The following is a 16,835-nucleotide window of genomic DNA, read 5'->3' on the forward strand; positions in this document are numbered from 1 at the left end:
TCAGGAAGTCAGAGAATAGAAAGCCCCCACCCCCACCCCCCAATCCTGCTAAAGGGCTTGGACTTCGCTTTTGCATTGCTAGGAAGGGATCCAAACAGTGAGACACTGCAATCCCAGTAGAATTTTAGAATATGCTCATGATAATTTCTGAAGGTAGGTTGATGGGGGCTTAGAATGGAGGCAGGGGAGTCAACAGTTAAGAACATTTTTAGTATAGCACTCAGGAGGCAGAGGCAAGTGGATCTCTGAGTTTGAGGCCAGCTTGGTCTATAAAGTGTGTTCCATGACAGACAGAGCTGTTACACAGAGAAACCCTCTCAGAAAACTTAAAACTTAAAAAAAAAAAAAAAAAAAGACCCCTGTGTAAGGATGACATGTAAATTCATGAAACGTTTTACAAACAAACAAAGAAAAAGAAAGAAATTTAATAGTTCAAATATTTGGTCATCAGTCAAATTATGAAATTCTTCAACCAAGGCAGTGGCCAAAAGAGAACTTGGGATCTGATTGGTTGTGAAGGCCAAGGAAGACAAGGGGTTCCACAAGGGAAGTGGGTTGAAACAGTGGTATCCAACTAGATGGACTGACAGTCATTTGACTTTGTAGGTCTGACGCTTTGGAGAGAAACCCAGACTGAGATTGAGATTTGAATCATGGCGTCTAAGTAGCAATTACAGCCACTAGTAATCTTGGCACATTCAGCCACTAGGCAGCTTTCTAAAATAACAAGTTGCTTTGTTGGAGTAGGGAACTGAAGAGGCTCTTGATGTTTTCCCGAGGTCTTCTGCTGCAGTCCATAGGGAGATAGTTTCTTCTCGGGCTTGGCTGTAGTGTTTGCTTAGCTCAGAAGTGCATCATGGGGCCAGCAAGGTGTCTCAGTGGGTAAAGACACTTTCTGAATAAACCTGATGACTGGGGTTCCATCCCTGGAACTCATGTAAAGGTTGTCCTGACCTCTCCGTGTGTACTGGGACATTGCACCCACTCTCACACACACTAATCACATACACACAGATAGGCCAATAAATGACGAAATAGATGTTAAGTGTGTCATGCTCTATAACATTTGCTAAGGGGATTCTTTGGCTGCAGTCTGTGGACATTCATGTTTGTCTGGCTTACTATCTGGACTTGACTGTCAGCATGGTTGGTTTGCTATTTGTGTGATCATTATACCTATATTCGGTGGTCATCCTTTCCCGTTTATTCTGTTGGGTTGATTGCTGTGAGATTGTTGCCATGGTTCCAGGCCAGATTTCTAGTATTTACTTAGTGGATGAAAAGTTCTAGAAGGTTTTTGGCCGATCGGTCACTGTTGCTTTTACATTACAGGTTGTGCCATGAGTGGGCTAATTGCTGATGCTAAAACTTTAATTGATAAAGCCAGAGTGGAGACACAGGTAAAATCAGCATCTTCTCTGCTTTTTACTGGTGCATGCGCTCCTTGTTTAATGATGATAGAACTACCTGGGTTACATTGCGGTGTCTGTGTTGCTATTAGACATGGTTCTTGGGAGTATTTTGGGTCAATTCTCCTGCTACAACCCTCGGGACTTAGGACTTAGCTCTCCAGACATTGCAGCTTAAAGCAGGCTCTAGTCAGTATACCCTACAGTCTCTTGCTTCTTCCAGGTTGACCTTACATAAAGCATGCACTATATCCCCTGATTGGCTTTCTGTGGAGCATTGTGGTGGGATGTGGTCATAGTAAAAGGCTTTTTCTGCCAGGCTTATAAAATTGTTCTCATCTGGTAAGCAATGATTTGTACCAGGTGACATTTTAAGAATGGCGATTTTCTTTAATAAAAGAACAACAACAACAAAAAAAATACAAACAAATCCATGGGTATCTGGTTTGATTGTAGCAGGGTAGTATAAGAAAAAAAAGTGATTGCAAGGTAGAAATTTTTGCACTTATTTGCACGCTTGTTCTCCATTTAACATAAACTTAACAGGATAAGATGAGTATTTAAGGAAAACTGACACTTGGTTACTAACATTGACTTTGTAGAAGGCTAAACTTGCCGCTTTACTTTAGATGTTAAGCCTAGTTTTCGAGAGTAGCAGCCTCTAGGTCATCTTATTTCCAGAGCTTATCTGTGTGCACATGCATGTGCTCGCTCACTCTGTCCTCTTCTCCCCTTCATTTTCCCCTGCCCCCTCTTGAGACACATTCTTTTTGTGAACAGCCCAGACTGGCCTTGAACTCATGATCCTTCTGATTGCGTGGATCATGGGCATTTACCGTAGCACCTGGCAATCAGAGCTGTTCCTCTCTGATATAGTCCAGAGGATTCAGTGGCTAGTGTTAATCAAGAAGAAAGTGTTGATCTGGGCAGGTGATCTGTCTAGAATCCTAGCCCTTGGGAGGATTGCAAGTTCCAAGTCTGTCTGTGATACATAGTGAGACCCTGTCTCGGAAACAGAAAGAGGCATGCGAGCCTTTGCTTTCACTTGGTAGAGAGGTGGTGAACTGTTTGAGTTTCCTGCTTCCCAGGAAGCAGTATCACTCTTTGCCCTTTTTCTAGAACCATTGGTTCACCTATAATGAGACAATGACGGTGGAGAGTGTGACCCAGGCTGTGTCCAATCTGGCTTTGCAGTTTGGAGAAGAAGATGCAGATCCAGGCGCCATGGTGAGTTAGTTCAGATGCTTGTGTTGAGCCTGCTTGCTGTTATGTAGGACTGAAAGCGTTTGCCCTCTGCACATGTTTTCCTGGGCTCTCGTTCTCATTGTTTGTAGTCTCTTCTTTTTTTTTTTTTTTTTTTTTGGTTTTTCGAGACAGGGTTTCTCTGTGTAGCTTTGCGCCTTTCCTGGAACTCGCTTTGGAGACCAGGCTGGCCTCGAACTCACAGAGATCCGCCTGGCTCTGCCTCCCAAGTGCTGGGATTAAAGGCGTGCACCACCACCACCCGGCCTGTAGCCTCTTCTAAATGAATTCTTTTTGGTTCTAGTCTCGTCCCTTTGGAGTAGCATTATTGTTTGGAGGAGTTGATGAGAAAGGACCCCAGCTGTAAGTACCATTCTTTTTCCCCCTGCTTTGGGAGTGTGTGTGTGTGGGGGGGTGGTGGTGGTGATTATTGTGATCTGCAGTGTGCTCTACTGAAGAGCTGCAAAGAGTTAGAGCTATAACTCAATTAGAGTGCTTGTCTATTATACACAGAGCTCTAGGTGTCAGCCCATCACCACACAAAGCCAGTGTGCTGGAGCACGCCTACATTCCTAGGACTCTGAAGGTGTAGGCATGAGGATACATTTAAGCTTGTCCTTGGCTACAGTGAGTTTCAGACCAGTCTTGAGCCACTCTGTTTTAAAAAGGAGAGAAACAACTGGGTGGTGGCGTACATCTTTAATCCCAGCACTCAGGAGGCAGAGTTTGAGTCCCCCACCCCTGGTCTACAGAGTGAGTGAGTTACAAGACAGCCAGGGCTACATAGAAACCTTGCCTTGAAAAGCCAACCAGCCAACAACAAACAAACAAATAAATAAATTAAATTTTAAAAAAGTAAAAAGAAAGAAGCAATTATTAGGAAAAAGTAGGGCTTCTGAGTCAGTGTTTGTATGCTGTTTATGTGAGAATTAGAGATCCATGAAGAACCTCTGCAGAACCAATGCTAATTCTCGGAAGAATTAGAAGTTACCTTACTGCTATTACCATCTGATCTTCATTCTCACTTTGGTGTATCAAAGATAAGACTGACAGTTGATAAGACTGACATAAATACCACGGTCATTCCGTTCACATCTCAGGTGTGCGTAAGTGCCATGGTTATGTATACTCACTCTGTCATTTTTCTCTCCCAAAACCCTGAAGAAGTCAGTGATTTTCTTAACCAACATTTTCTTCTTTTTTAAAATAAAATATTATTTTAAGTGATTTTTTTGGTTAGCACACAAAGTGGGTTTCATTGTGACATTTCCATGTGTACGCAGATGTATGTATCATTAATAAGGACCTTTTAAAAGAACTGTTTCTCAAAACAAAAGTTTTGGGAACTGTGCCTCGGTACTGCAGTAGCATGTCCTGGCTGCAGGGTGAAATGCTTAGACTTCTTTAGGTGAGGTGTTTGTGGCATAACATGCTTCACTCTTAACATTGTTGTCCTTTTCAGGTTCCATATGGACCCATCTGGGACCTTTGTACAGTGTGATGCTCGAGCAATTGGCTCTGCTTCAGAGGGTGCCCAGAGCTCCTTGCAAGAAGTTTACCACAAGGTAATAAACCGTTCTCACAAATTTCATCATCACTTTTTAAGTCAGTGTTTAACTTCTCTGTAATTAAAACTATAGACCTGAAGAGTTGTGTTCTAAGTTTTGAGAGTTGGGTCACCTTGGAATCACAACCTAAAACAAGACGTGAAACTGATCAATTTATTAATGTCTGCCTCTGTCTCCTGGGTGTTGGGATTAACGGCATGCACTGCCAACCCAGTTACATGTTCACTGGAATAGCACTTTGAATTACCATCAAAGCTTTTCCTCTTGGGCCTAGAGAGATGGCTCAGCAGTTAAGAGTACTTACTGCTCTATCAGAGGACCTGAGTTCAGATCCCAGTACCTATATTTGGTGGCTCATAAGTGCCAGTAATGCCAGCTGTAAGGGATCTGACACCCTTTTCTGGCTTCCACTGGGTACCCACACACACAAATGAGATCACTTTTTTTTTTTGTTTTGTTTTGTTTTGTTTCTCGAGACAGGGTTTCTCTGTGTAGCTTTGCGCCTTTCCTGGAACTCACTTGGTAGCCCAGGCTGGCCTCGAACTCACAGAGATCCGCCTGGCTCTGCCTCCCGAGTGCTGGGATTAAAGGCGTGTGCCACCACCGCCCGGCGAGATCACTTTTTAAACAGGGCCTTTCCCTTCCTTTCACAGCTTGCCTAACTGTTTAGCACAAGAGGCCTAGTTTTCAGCCTAACTCAAATTTTGATAAACTATACTGAGCTTTATCATTTTTAGGTTTTGGTTTAAAGTGAGAGTCATGTGACTTTTCCTTTTACTGGTATCTTAGAAGTCATTACAGTTATTAATTGACCTCATTTGAGTGTTAGTGCGTCTTGGAATGTCGAGAAGCCCCAGAAGAGATGGGCTGTAGGGCAGTCAGACACCTGCTACATTTGTTAACGTTAGCATCGTCTGTGAGGCTGTGGCACTCCAGAACAATTACAGCAAGAGCATCAAAGGTGACTTGCTATGTTTCAGGGACCCTTCTTAGTAAAGTGCTTCTCTTGTAAGCATGATTCCCCAGAACCCACATTAATAAAAGCGGGAGAGATGCCTCTGGTTAAGAGAACACACTGCTCTTACAGAGGACTGGAATTTGGTTCTCAGCACCCATGTCAGGTGACTCACAGCTACCTGTAACTCCAGCTCCAGGGGATCTGACACCCTTTCTTTGGCTTCTGTGGGCCTCTGCACTCTTGTGTATACCCACACAGAGACACACATCATTAAGAAAAAGGGAGGGGCAGCCAGGCCTTGTAAGACAAGCTTGTAATCACAGTGCTCGGGAGGCAAAGACAGGTGGATCACTGGGGCTCACTTGCTAGGCAGCCTCGCATACTTGGTGAATTCCAGGCCAGTGAGAGACTGGTTTCAACAATTCTAAAGGTGTCTGAGGAATAACAGAGAAGGTTGTTCTCTGACCTCCACATGCATGCACATGCAACCCTACCCGCCCCCATGAATCTGCACACACATGAACATCACACACAAAAGAAAAGAGAGGGAAAAAAGGTGATAATATTGAGGGTAAACCAGGCGCTGGTGGTGCACACCTTTAATTCCAGCACTCAGAGGCAGAGGCAGGTGGATCTCTGAGTTTGAGGCCAGCCTGGTCTACAGAGCGAGTTTCAGGACAGCCAGGGCTACACAGAGAAACCCTGTCTCAGATAACAAAAACAAAACAAAACAAAACAAAACAAAACAAAAAAAAAACCAAGAAAGAAATTGAAATTCAAATTATTGTGAGAATTAGAAATAACACAAAATAATTTTCTGCTTTTAGAAAAATTTCACCAGTAAGCTTGTTGAGCACAGGGTTGCCACAGACTTACAGACCTGACAAGTGCAACAAAAGAAAGCACAGTGAATGCCCTTCGCCTGGAATGCAGATCTTGCATGTGCAGGAAATTAGGTGTTAGTCCGCGTCCTAGTTGGTGCCTGTTATTCATTTATTTACTTGTGTGTGTGTCAACTTGACACAAGTTAGAGCCATATGGAAAGCGGGATTTCAGTTGAGAGAATACCTCATCAGACTGGCCTCTAGGCAAGTCTGTAGGACATTTTCTTGATTGGTGTGGGAGGGTCCAGCTCACTACAGGTGGTGCCATCTCTGGGCAGGTGGTTCTAGGGTCTATAAGAAAGCAAACTGAGAAAGCCAGGAGGAACAAGCCAGTAAGCAGCATTCCTCCACAGCCTCTGCTTCATTTCCTGCCTCGACTTCCCTCAGTGGTGGACTGTGACCTGAGAGTTGTAAGGTGAAATAAACCCTTTCCTTCCCAAGTTGCTTTTGGTCATGGTGTTTATCACAGCAGTAGTAACCTTAAGACGGGTAAGATAAAATGAAAACTGAATTTTCTGAATCATTGGATTGCCTTTTTAGGTCCATTAGGGCATTATTAGAATGTTACCCAGGTTATGTTACCTTTTAAATCAAGAAATTTAATAAACACTAGAGATGTACAGCCTTTTCCTCTTTCTCAAAGATCATTTACCATGTGAAAGTTAGTAGCTCAAAGTAGGATATTTTTCTTCTGAATGAGTATATTCTACTTGCCTTATACTTGAATATTTATATTATTATATAGTTATACAAATTTAGATGTAAAGTTTACTAATACTGGCCAAGCTGCTCCTTCAGAGCGATGGGGGAGAGGCTGAAGGAAGGGATTGTGTTCACTAACAGCTCATCTCATTCTGTTCAAGTCTATGACACTGAAAGAAGCCATCAAGTCTTCACTCATCATTCTCAAACAAGTCATGGAGGAGAAGCTGAATGCCACTAACATAGAGGTACTTTCCTGCTTTCTGTGACTTTCCAGGTGTTGGAGCTCCACTGGTAAAGACTGAGGAGATCCAGAAAACCAGTCTGAGTGCACTGTTCTTAGGTCATGAGAGCGTTTGAGTAATAATTAGTGTTAGTGAGGTGGTGGGAGCCAGAGTACAGGGAATTTAAGAATGAAGAGAAAACAGGGTTCTTACGACTGATAGCATGAGCAGAAGGCAGAACTAAAAAAAAGAAAAGAAAAATTAATGTAGGAAGTTGTAAAAAGGTAAAGACAGTACAAATACAGTGTTTCAAAAAGAAAATTAATTCAGCATTGTTCTTGAGACCCCCGTATATGGGCCCCAGCTTTGCTTTACGTAGTATGCCAGATGCAGGGAAAGAATGTAGGAAACCCAGTCAGTCCCTAGCTAAGCACTGTGTCGTGCAGTGTAAGGAGCACACAGATAGTTAAGGTGTGGGCGGAACTTCTGATGCAGTAAGAACAGATTTCCATGTGAACCTGTGACAGAGTAGGGCGTTAGGAAAGCATCCTGGAAGAGGCGCTGTCTGGAGGAGGGAGGCGAAGAATAACCCAGGAAAAGAGAATAATAGCATAGGCGGTGGGTCAAAGGACTGGGGCTGTGGGCACAGCTCAACAGTAGAGTGAAAAGTAAAACTCAGACAGGGTTTTCTCTTTCCTTTTCTCTTTTTTCTGGGTTGTAGAATAGAGGGGTGGCAAGTAATAAAGACTGGGAAGCACAGGTCCAATTCTGTATGGTCTTGGTTAGGATGTTCAGAGTAGCTAGGGAAGGTAATGATGAGTGCACATGAGGTTTGGAGTGAGTGGAGAGAGATAGCCTGTGTTTGCCTAGGGATTGCTAGGTTGTTTGCTGAGTGGGTGAGTGCTGCTGAAATGAGGGAGAATGGGCGCTATTGGAGTAGAAGACATTACAGATAGGAAAAAAGGAAGGAGGAGGAAAATGATAGGCAGACTGCACTTAAATACTAGCTCAGGCTAGAAGAGAGGTTATCCTGAGAGACATAATATATATGTCTATTTCTGTTTTTTAAAAAAGTTTAAAACGCACTGGCTATTACAACTAATGCTATAATCACAAGTCAATATTAAACCAAATCAGCACCAACCAGGATGTTTGCTGGGTTGAGTGGTAGGATTAACCCTGAGGGAAGGTGGATTAGTTACAGATCAGCATGGGGAGTCTGGGAATCTTGTTGGTTTCATAGGCTGCCACAAAAGGGGCAAAGCTGGGTACTAGAAACAGGTCCAAGGAATCCAAGGGACTGGCTGTCTTTGAGTTTAAGTAGGAAGGAGCTTTAATATGGTTCTAGAATTTCATGTAAGTGGGGTTGCATAATGTATGCTCCTTTGTGTCTTAATTTTGACTCAGCATAATTTTGAAGTTCACCTGGTTGTATCAGTTGTCTCTTAGATTTTACTGCTGGGGGGTATTTCTTGAGCCTACTTTATAACATGTATTGCTAAGTCTTTTTTCCAACCAGAAGCTATATTCAGTATCTTGTCTCCTTACTCATTCCTATTTATTTCTGCTTTTTATTTCTCGAGACTGACCCTTGCTGTGGTAACTCCTGCTTGTCAGTATTTCCTGACAACTCTAGAACTCTCATTTGACCATCTAATGCTGTCACCCTGCTTGATAGTCCGAAATAAAACCATTATCTTTCCAGAAAAACCACTTCCCCTTCCAATATTTCTAATCCTGGTTGATAAGAAGAACCATTGTGCTTGCCATTCACAGCAGAAACCTAGAAGACTTTGACGTCCTCTCTTGTGGCCAGATCTAGTCTCTGCTGCCTTATAGCGAACTGTGTTGATGGTTCTTCTCCATCCCAGTTCTAGAGCTTTGCCTACTTAACGGCTGCTGTATGATTGACATTTGGACCCAGATCTAATTTTTAAGTCCTTATACTCAGTCACTGAGTCACCTGACTCAGCCCAGCTGAGTTTATAGGTGTGTTCCACCACAGCTAAGGTTCTAGACTTTTAAACTGCTGTATGCACTCTTCATCCCCTTTGTCTCATTGTCCATCCCACCTGTCCTTACAGAAATGTCATGGTCATGTTTGTATGCATTTGCATATTCAGCCTGCGCTTCCTCTCCTTCGTCTGTCCAGTTAATATACAACTCAAAAGTGTCCTCGTTCTTGACTCCTCCCTGGACCTTTGGGCCTCTCCTTTCCAAACACTCAGCGTTATTCTAACAGTCAGGTGACACTGAGGGCCTCTGGCATCCTTAGTAAGCGAAGAGCAGGACTTTATCTCTAGTCCTGTTTTTTAGCACCTATAACTAGCATTGTAACCCCTGGGTTATTGATAAAGAGAGAAAACATCTGTGCACTTGCCTCATGGAGGTTTTATAAAAGTAAATAGAAAACAGTCTTATTCATTATGTAAATGCATATCATTATGCGAATGATATGGGTTATTTTTACTTGCCTAGTGATGAGTAATTTCCTGAAGGCAGTGCAGGGTCCAAAACCCATTAGTGTTCATTTACCTCCTGGTTCTATAGGATTTTTTTATTCAGTTTGCCCAGTTACTGTTTTTAGCCCCTGTAAGCTTTTGGGAGGATTACCCCTGGGACATGCATGACCTCACAAAACAATCCTATAGTCTTCTTTTGTTTTTGTTTTGTTTGTTTGTTTGTTTTTATTTGCATTGGTGTTTTGCCATGGGTAATTGTCCCCTAGAACTGGAGTCACAGGTAGATGTGAGCTGCTGTGTGGTTGCTGGGAATTGAACCCAGGTCCTCTGGAAGAGCTATCATTGCTCCTAACTGCTGAGCCATCTCTCTAACCCCCAATCCTATAGTCTTGATTCCATTTATTGATACTGCATCTCTGTCCTCACTGACATTGCTCAAGAAAAGATATACCTTAAGAGAAGTGGGAATTCTATTTATATTTATAGTACCGTTATAATAGAACTCATAGGCTATATGGACTAGAATACATTGCTTAATATGTATTTGTAAAATATATTTGAAGTTCTTCAGACATTTTCTGTTATTGGATATATCTTTTGGGAGAATCTACTAGGCAGGCTTTGTGATGAAGGCATTTATTTTAATCTTTTCCCAGATCAGAATGTTAGATGTCTTTCCCCCCAAATTTTACTTATTTAGAAAGAATAATAATTGTAGAACTAGACTGTGCTAATTTTGTCTGCTAACTTCCAAGTAAATCCTATTTCTAAATGCTGTAGAGTGGGGCTTGGAGATAGCTTAATCAGTAAAATACTTGTAGAGATCTGATTCTTATCTTCAGAGTCCATGTAAAAATGCCAGGCATTGCCGTGTTTAGGAGGCAGAGATAGGCGACTCCCTGGGGCTCACCAGCCAGCCAGCCTACTTGTTGAGTTTCCTACCAGTAGAGTCCACATCTGAACAACAACCAGGTAGACCGCAGTCAAGGAACAACAGCCAAGTTTGTCCTCTGGGCCTCCATGTGCACATATACCTGTTCACATGTACAACATACACTGTGTACAGTTTTAAAATGTAAAAAGACAGAATGGAAAAATGGCATTAAAAACCAGCACAGATGGCCAGCAGGTAAGAGCACTTACTGATCTTGCAGAGGCCCAGGCTTGTTTCCCAGAACCCATATGATGGTTTACGACTGCCTGTAACTCCAGTTCCAGGGGATCTGACACCTGGCTTCCACGAGCTCCTACACACATGTTGTGTCCATGAAATCATGCAGACCCCCACACACTGGCGTAAATTTTAAAAACAAATCCATCTTTAACCACTGGCAAATGTGAACGGACACCTGTTTGTCAGGGCTGCCCCGTCCTGGGGTTTGTGCTGCACAGAGATGATGCTGTCACTACATCTGGAGTGTAGTGCTTGTTTGGGTTGGGGTGTGGTCTGCACTGCCAGTCTGGTTATCACCGATCAGAATGATTTCCCATGTAGTGCTGCTGGAGTCTTTTTATCCCCTTAAACAACCTTTGCCACAGAGGCAGCTGTAGAGAAAATATCTAACAGTGATAGCTAACAGTTGTTTGGTCTTTCTAACATTCTAAACACTTGCATGGATTAACATTTAATCCTCACTGCTACTCTATGGATATTTAGTGTTCCCATTTTACAGGTGAGAAAATAGAGACACAGGCTGGCCAAGTATTCCAATGTCACACAAGTTCACTTTGGAGTTTACAAATATGCCTTAAATGTATTTCTTTGGGGCTGAAATAGTTCAGTGTTAGGGCACTTGCCTAGAGCATGTTGGACCCTAAGTTTGATTCCTACATTCATGTGTGTGTATGTGTGTGTGTGTGTGTGTGTGTGTGGGTGGGTGGGTGGGTGGGTGGTGTGGTGTATGTACCCTTATTTTATTTTCTATGTGTAGTATGTGCAAAGGCAGGCAGACATACCATGGTACATTTGTAGAGGTCAGAGAAGAACTTTTACAGTCAGTCTGTCCTTCCACAGCAGGATCTGAGGATCAGACTCAGGCAGTAGTCAGGCTTGGGTGACAGGTGTCTTCACTCCCAAGCCATCTTGTGGGCTGGACTGTACTTTAAATATACTCCTAGAAGCTGGAGAGATGGCTCAGCAGTTAAGAGCACTGGCTGCTCTTCTAGAGGACCCGGGTTCAATTCCCACACCCACATGGCAGCTCACAACCATCTGTAGTGGGATCCGATGTCCTCTTCTGGCTTGCAGGCATGCCTGCAGACAGAGCACTCATATACATAAAATACATAAATAAATCTTTAAAAAGAACCGAATTATATATTCCTATATATAATGAATAACACATACATACATATTCATTCATTCCTGAAGGAATCTAGCTGAAAGCAAATGTACTGGCACTGTGTGGTTTGGCTTTGGGGGAGGGAGGGTGTTGAGACAGGATTTCTCTGTGTAGCCCTGGCTGTCCTGGAACTTGCTCTGTAGACCAGGCTGGCCTCGAACTCAGAGATCCACCTGCCTCTGTGTCTGGAGTGCTGGGATTAAAGGTGTGCGTCACCACCTCCGGGCCTGGCTCTGTGTACTTTGCTGCTACTTTTGTAACGTTACTGAAGTAACTTCAAGAGGTAACAGTGGTGTCAGTTTGGGTAACTTAGGTGGTGGATTAACCTCAAAATAGAAAAATTGGTCAATACAAATTTTTATTTGGAGTCAGAGTTATTTTAGGGACCTGCTGCCTGTAAAGGATACCCCAGGACAGCGGATCCTTAGTTCCTAAGGATCAGCTGCCCCACCAGCACTCTGACCAAGCCAGGGCCATCAGCAAGGAGCCCAGCCCAGCTTACTAACCCTTTGTTTGTCTGCAGCTCGCCACGGTGCAGCCCGGTCAGAATTTCCACATGTTCACAAAGGAGGAACTGGAGGAGGTGATCAAGGACATTTAAGGAGGAGCCGTCCTCAGACATCTGTGGGACACTTTCAGTTCTCCTAATCGCCCTTAAACTTGATTTCCAGCTCTTAAGTCATGGAAAATATTCAGTATATGTGTGTTTTTTTATGATGTCTGTACATAACAGCAATTCTGAAATAAAAAATTTTAAAATATTTGTTCATAGTCTGCTCTTATAATTTTAAGTGCTTAGGTTGGTAGGCAAAAAGGGGAGTGATTAATACCCCTGTTTTGTGAGCATGACTGTTCTAAAATTATTGCAGTGGTCTCTGCAACTGTCAGCTCTAGCAGTTGGTGCTAGAGATGAATTCAGACTAGTCCAGCACCTCCCAGTGGTTCGTAGATGTTAATACCGCTGTAAATCCATTGTAGTCTGGGTGTCTCTTAAGGAAACACACTCCTGTTTCTTCCTTTCTATGAAGACACTGCTCATTGACCATCAGAAGACTGTCCTGGGGGCCTCCCCAAAACATTGATGAGTTAGGGTAAGTCATCCCTAAGGCTATACCTTTTCTCTGTGTCTTGATGGCCAGTCTGGGAAGGGTACCCTTTTTATGGAGTTAAGGACTATGAAAAAAAACAAAAAACAAAGAAATGGTCTTGACCTCAGCAGCAATGAGAGTTAAGTACCTAAGCTGTATAAGTAAGAAACTAAAATTCAGAAGTAGTTTCAGTTAGACTTTGAATGCACTATGACCTTCCTCCACTGGCGCTGCTCTCACATGATTGGATAAAATTAACAGGCATTCCATTCTAGCCTCGGAAATGACCATAGGAACACTTCTAACAGATGAGGAACCTAAGGCTATGCCAATGGTCATAGGAAATTCAACTGTTTCGGGGCTGGAGAGGTGGCTCAGTGGTTAACATCACTAACTGCTCTTCCAGAGGACCCAGGTTTGGTTCCCACATGGCAGCTCACAATCATCCATAACTCCAGTTCCAGGGCCTCCAACACCCTTTTCTGACTTCCTCAGGTGCCAGGCATACATGTGATGCACAGACATGCAGACAAAGCATGCATACACATTCTAAAAGTTAAAAATTGTGAGTTCCAGGACAGCCAGGGCTACAGAGAGAAACCCTGTCTCGAAAAACCAAAAATAAATTATTTTAAATTGTTTTAAATTAACAATAAAAATCCTGTTGAGATTTGATCTGAGATTTTTAAGGTTTCAAGTCTTGAGTATCAGGCAGTTTGAGATGTGTTTGCACTGTCTGAAGCATGGCTAGTACTTAAGGGTGGTAAAGAATCAATGTAGTTCATTGATAGCTTAAGAATTATTTGCTGGGCTTGTGTACTGTTTCATTAGGAAGCTGTACTTTGTTGTTAAATAGTAACTATTTGGGTAGCTATTCATAGTGTAGTGAAAAGTAGCTTGTGCTGATGTACATTTGAAAACTGCAGTTCACAGTAAGGAGGAAGTTTTGCCCCATGTGTACACACACAGTGAAAATAGAGAACTAGATTTATTATCAACACTGCACAGATTTCTAGTGATGTTAATTCTGTTATAAAGTATGGTGTAAGATTCATTTAGCCCCTGGACACTGTTGTATTAAGTTGTAGAAGATACCATTAAAAATCCTGTATCAGAGGGAAGGTGGGGTAAGGGAGTGGGAGGAGAGGAGGGAAGGAAAACTGAGTCCGGATGTGAAATAAATGAATAAATTCAATTAATAAAGAACATTTAAAAAAATCCTGCATCCACTTACTCGTTTAAGAAATTTATTGGGATGCTGTCTACTATATGTTAAGTAATGCACTGGGGATAGATCTGTGAAAATGCCATCTGTGGTCTCCATACGGTCTATGAAAATTACATCTAGTGGGAAAAGAGGCAATACTCCCTTTTCATTTGTGTGTGTGTGAGCCTGAGTGTATGTGAGGAGCCTAAGAAGACCTGAAGAGGGCATTGGATCCCCTGGATCTGGAGTTACAGGTGGCTCTGAGCTACCACATGAGTGCTGGGATCTAAACCTGGGTCCTGCAAGAGCAGCCAATGCTCCTAACTGCTGAGCCATTGCTCCAGCCCCAGTAGTCCTTTTTAACACTGTGATTACTGCGGAAGTGGAAACGAATATATCACTTTGAAGAGGTGAGATGCATCAATCATGAATATACAGAGTAAAAGGAGCTAAGGAAAAACAATGTAGCTCTCCCAGCTAACAGTTCTTCCATTTCCAAGGCAGGGTGTCTACACTTTATAACTGAGATAAGAGTAAATGCCATAGCAGCTATAATTACAATGTGCATTGTTCAAAGAGAGAAAATTTTAATTTTCTTAAGAATGTTGAGGTTACTTGTATCCGAGAAATGACTTACTTGGAAAAGGAATGGCTTTGTGATAATATGTTTGCTACAAATAAATTTGGGGAAACTATAGTTTTTCTAACTTTACATGTTTGCAAAATTTACATACTCCTGGGGATAAAGATCTCATGTGTAGTATTTTCTACCTCAGAGGTGCAGCACTTGTCCAATATGGGTAAGATCCTGGGTTTAATCCCCCTTGTTGCAAAAAGAAAAAAAAAATCAGTGCATGGGCAAGTTACATGTCAACAGTTTGAGGGAATCCAGTACACTGTTAAGTATATAACTAAAAACAACATATTAAAAAGTGAAGGTTGATCCAGGAGTGGTAGGTAGCACACACCCAAAGTCCCAGAACTTGGGAGGCTGAGGAAGGAGGATCAAAGATTCGAAGCCACCTTGGACTTCAAAAACAGACACCCTCCATTCCTCTAATAATCCGACAAAACCTAAATAATTGTACCAAGTAGCTAAAAGATGTATCTGGTGGTTTCTCCAGCAGGTGGCACTGTTTAGTTAGCGTTCCTCTTTCCCCATAGTAAGACAATAGACCATTCATCTTTGTCACCCAAACAAAGAAATATCCCTTTGTAGCCCCTCTTCTCCCCTCCGTAACTGATCACATGCTACTGGAACTGACTGCCTTGTGATCTAATCCATAGTTGGCACGAATTAAAAATAAGCTGTACTTAAAAAAATAACGTGACATTTATATTTATGGAAAGAAACACATTCATCATTTTTCATCTTGTTCAGTAGCTCAGAAACCGGAGGACTTTTTCTGTTGATTTACCATCCTGCTCAGCACTCAAAGGCTTCACATCTCAATTCTTATTGTGGTTTTGGGGAAGGGAAAAAAACCCTAAATATGTAAATAGTTTTGTTTGCAACGAACAAAACCAGTACTTTGAAGTACGCGCTGAGGTTGAGGGTATCATTCCTCTGTACAGCAAAACTCATTTGGGTTTACTGTTTACTTTAAAGTTAAAAGTAACTTGCAGTTTGCTTTTTTTTCTGGTATAAATTTTGCATACTTTGTATCTTTTTATTTGGCTTTGTATGTTGCTACTGAACTACTTGAAGCGTTGGGAAGAGATGAGGCTAAGGGTTTAGAACTGGTTTTACCAGCACTGCATGTTCTGGAAGTTGTGTGTGCAGCTTCTGCGGTGTAGGGAACAGTGGAGGTTTTATTTACTGGAGGTGGGGTACTAATTTAGGAGGCATCATATTCTGAGAAGGGACTGGTGCGATGCACTCACTGCAGGATTAAGGGTACTTTAATTAACTAAAATCACAATGTGCCTTTATCGAAATGATCATATATAAAGTAGGCTTTAGGCAACTTTCTGTTTACCTACACATGATGGCAAAGTTACCTACATTTCCAAGTCCAGGGAAGCCAGTAAGTAATAAGTAATTTCGCCTTTGGACTACCTCCCTGCAGACGAGGAAGGTGACTGAGGCCAAATGTGTTGGAAAGACTTTTGCGGCTTGCGTGAGTCACGGGTGTAAGGATGTTCATCTGCCTCCATAGGATTTTCGCATTCACCTTCTTGGCTCCTTCAGCAGACAATGGGCGAGCCAGAGAGCCAGGGTTAAAATCCTGATGCACCAGTTTACGTCGGAGCCCCCTTTCCAGCTGAGAGTAGTTCAGGAATTCCCTGACTTTTCCAGGCGCAGTTTCCACCGAAGGAATTTTCAGGAGCATTTCAGGGGCCGGGGGCGGGGAAAGAAGGCAACGTGACCCAATCTTAACCCGAGGGTCTCGGGAGGCGCCGCGAACCCGGGGGGGGGGGGGGGCGAGCGGGGAGGTGGGGGAAGCCCCTAGGCCAACTCCGGGAGCCCACCCCGCAGACGCCGAACGACGGTGGGGAATGACCTCAGCCGTCCCTGCCACGTTCCAGCCAATCAGTCCCGCATCTTGGCATCCGAATCCAGGACCCCCGAAGCCGGAGGCGACGCGAGCCAATGAGGAGTGGGCCGGGGAAGAAGGACAGGCGGCCAGCCTATGGGGGCGGAGAGGCCCGGCTGCGCGTATCCAAGCAGCGCCGGGCCGGGCTCGGGGGTGTGGCGCAGCGCCGGCGGGGGTGGGCGGGCGCGCCGGGTGGCAGGTGTCAGCGGCGT

General features: G+C 43.2%; 1 protein-coding gene across 1 annotated transcript in view; it reads left to right on the top strand.

The window, feature by feature from the left end:
* The window catches only part of Psma5 (proteasome 20S subunit alpha 5), a 25,376-nt gene extending 12,824 nt beyond the window's left edge, over positions 1-12,552 (top strand). The window contains exons 4-9 of the mRNA XM_059266088.1: positions 1,333-1,400; positions 2,529-2,636; positions 2,956-3,014; positions 4,114-4,216; positions 6,925-7,011; positions 12,315-12,552. Of these exons, the coding sequence (XP_059122071.1) occupies positions 1,333-1,400; positions 2,529-2,636; positions 2,956-3,014; positions 4,114-4,216; positions 6,925-7,011; positions 12,315-12,392 (503 nt within the window). The 3' untranslated portion in view covers positions 12,393-12,552. The remainder of the gene's footprint in view (positions 1-1,332; positions 1,401-2,528; positions 2,637-2,955; positions 3,015-4,113; positions 4,217-6,924; positions 7,012-12,314) is intronic.
* The last annotated feature ends 4,283 nt before the right edge of the window (positions 12,553-16,835 follow it).

This window comes from Peromyscus eremicus, chromosome 6, assembly GCF_949786415.1.
Source record: "Peromyscus eremicus chromosome 6, PerEre_H2_v1, whole genome shotgun sequence".
NCBI classification, from domain to species: Eukaryota; Metazoa; Chordata; class Mammalia; order Rodentia; family Cricetidae; genus Peromyscus; species Peromyscus eremicus.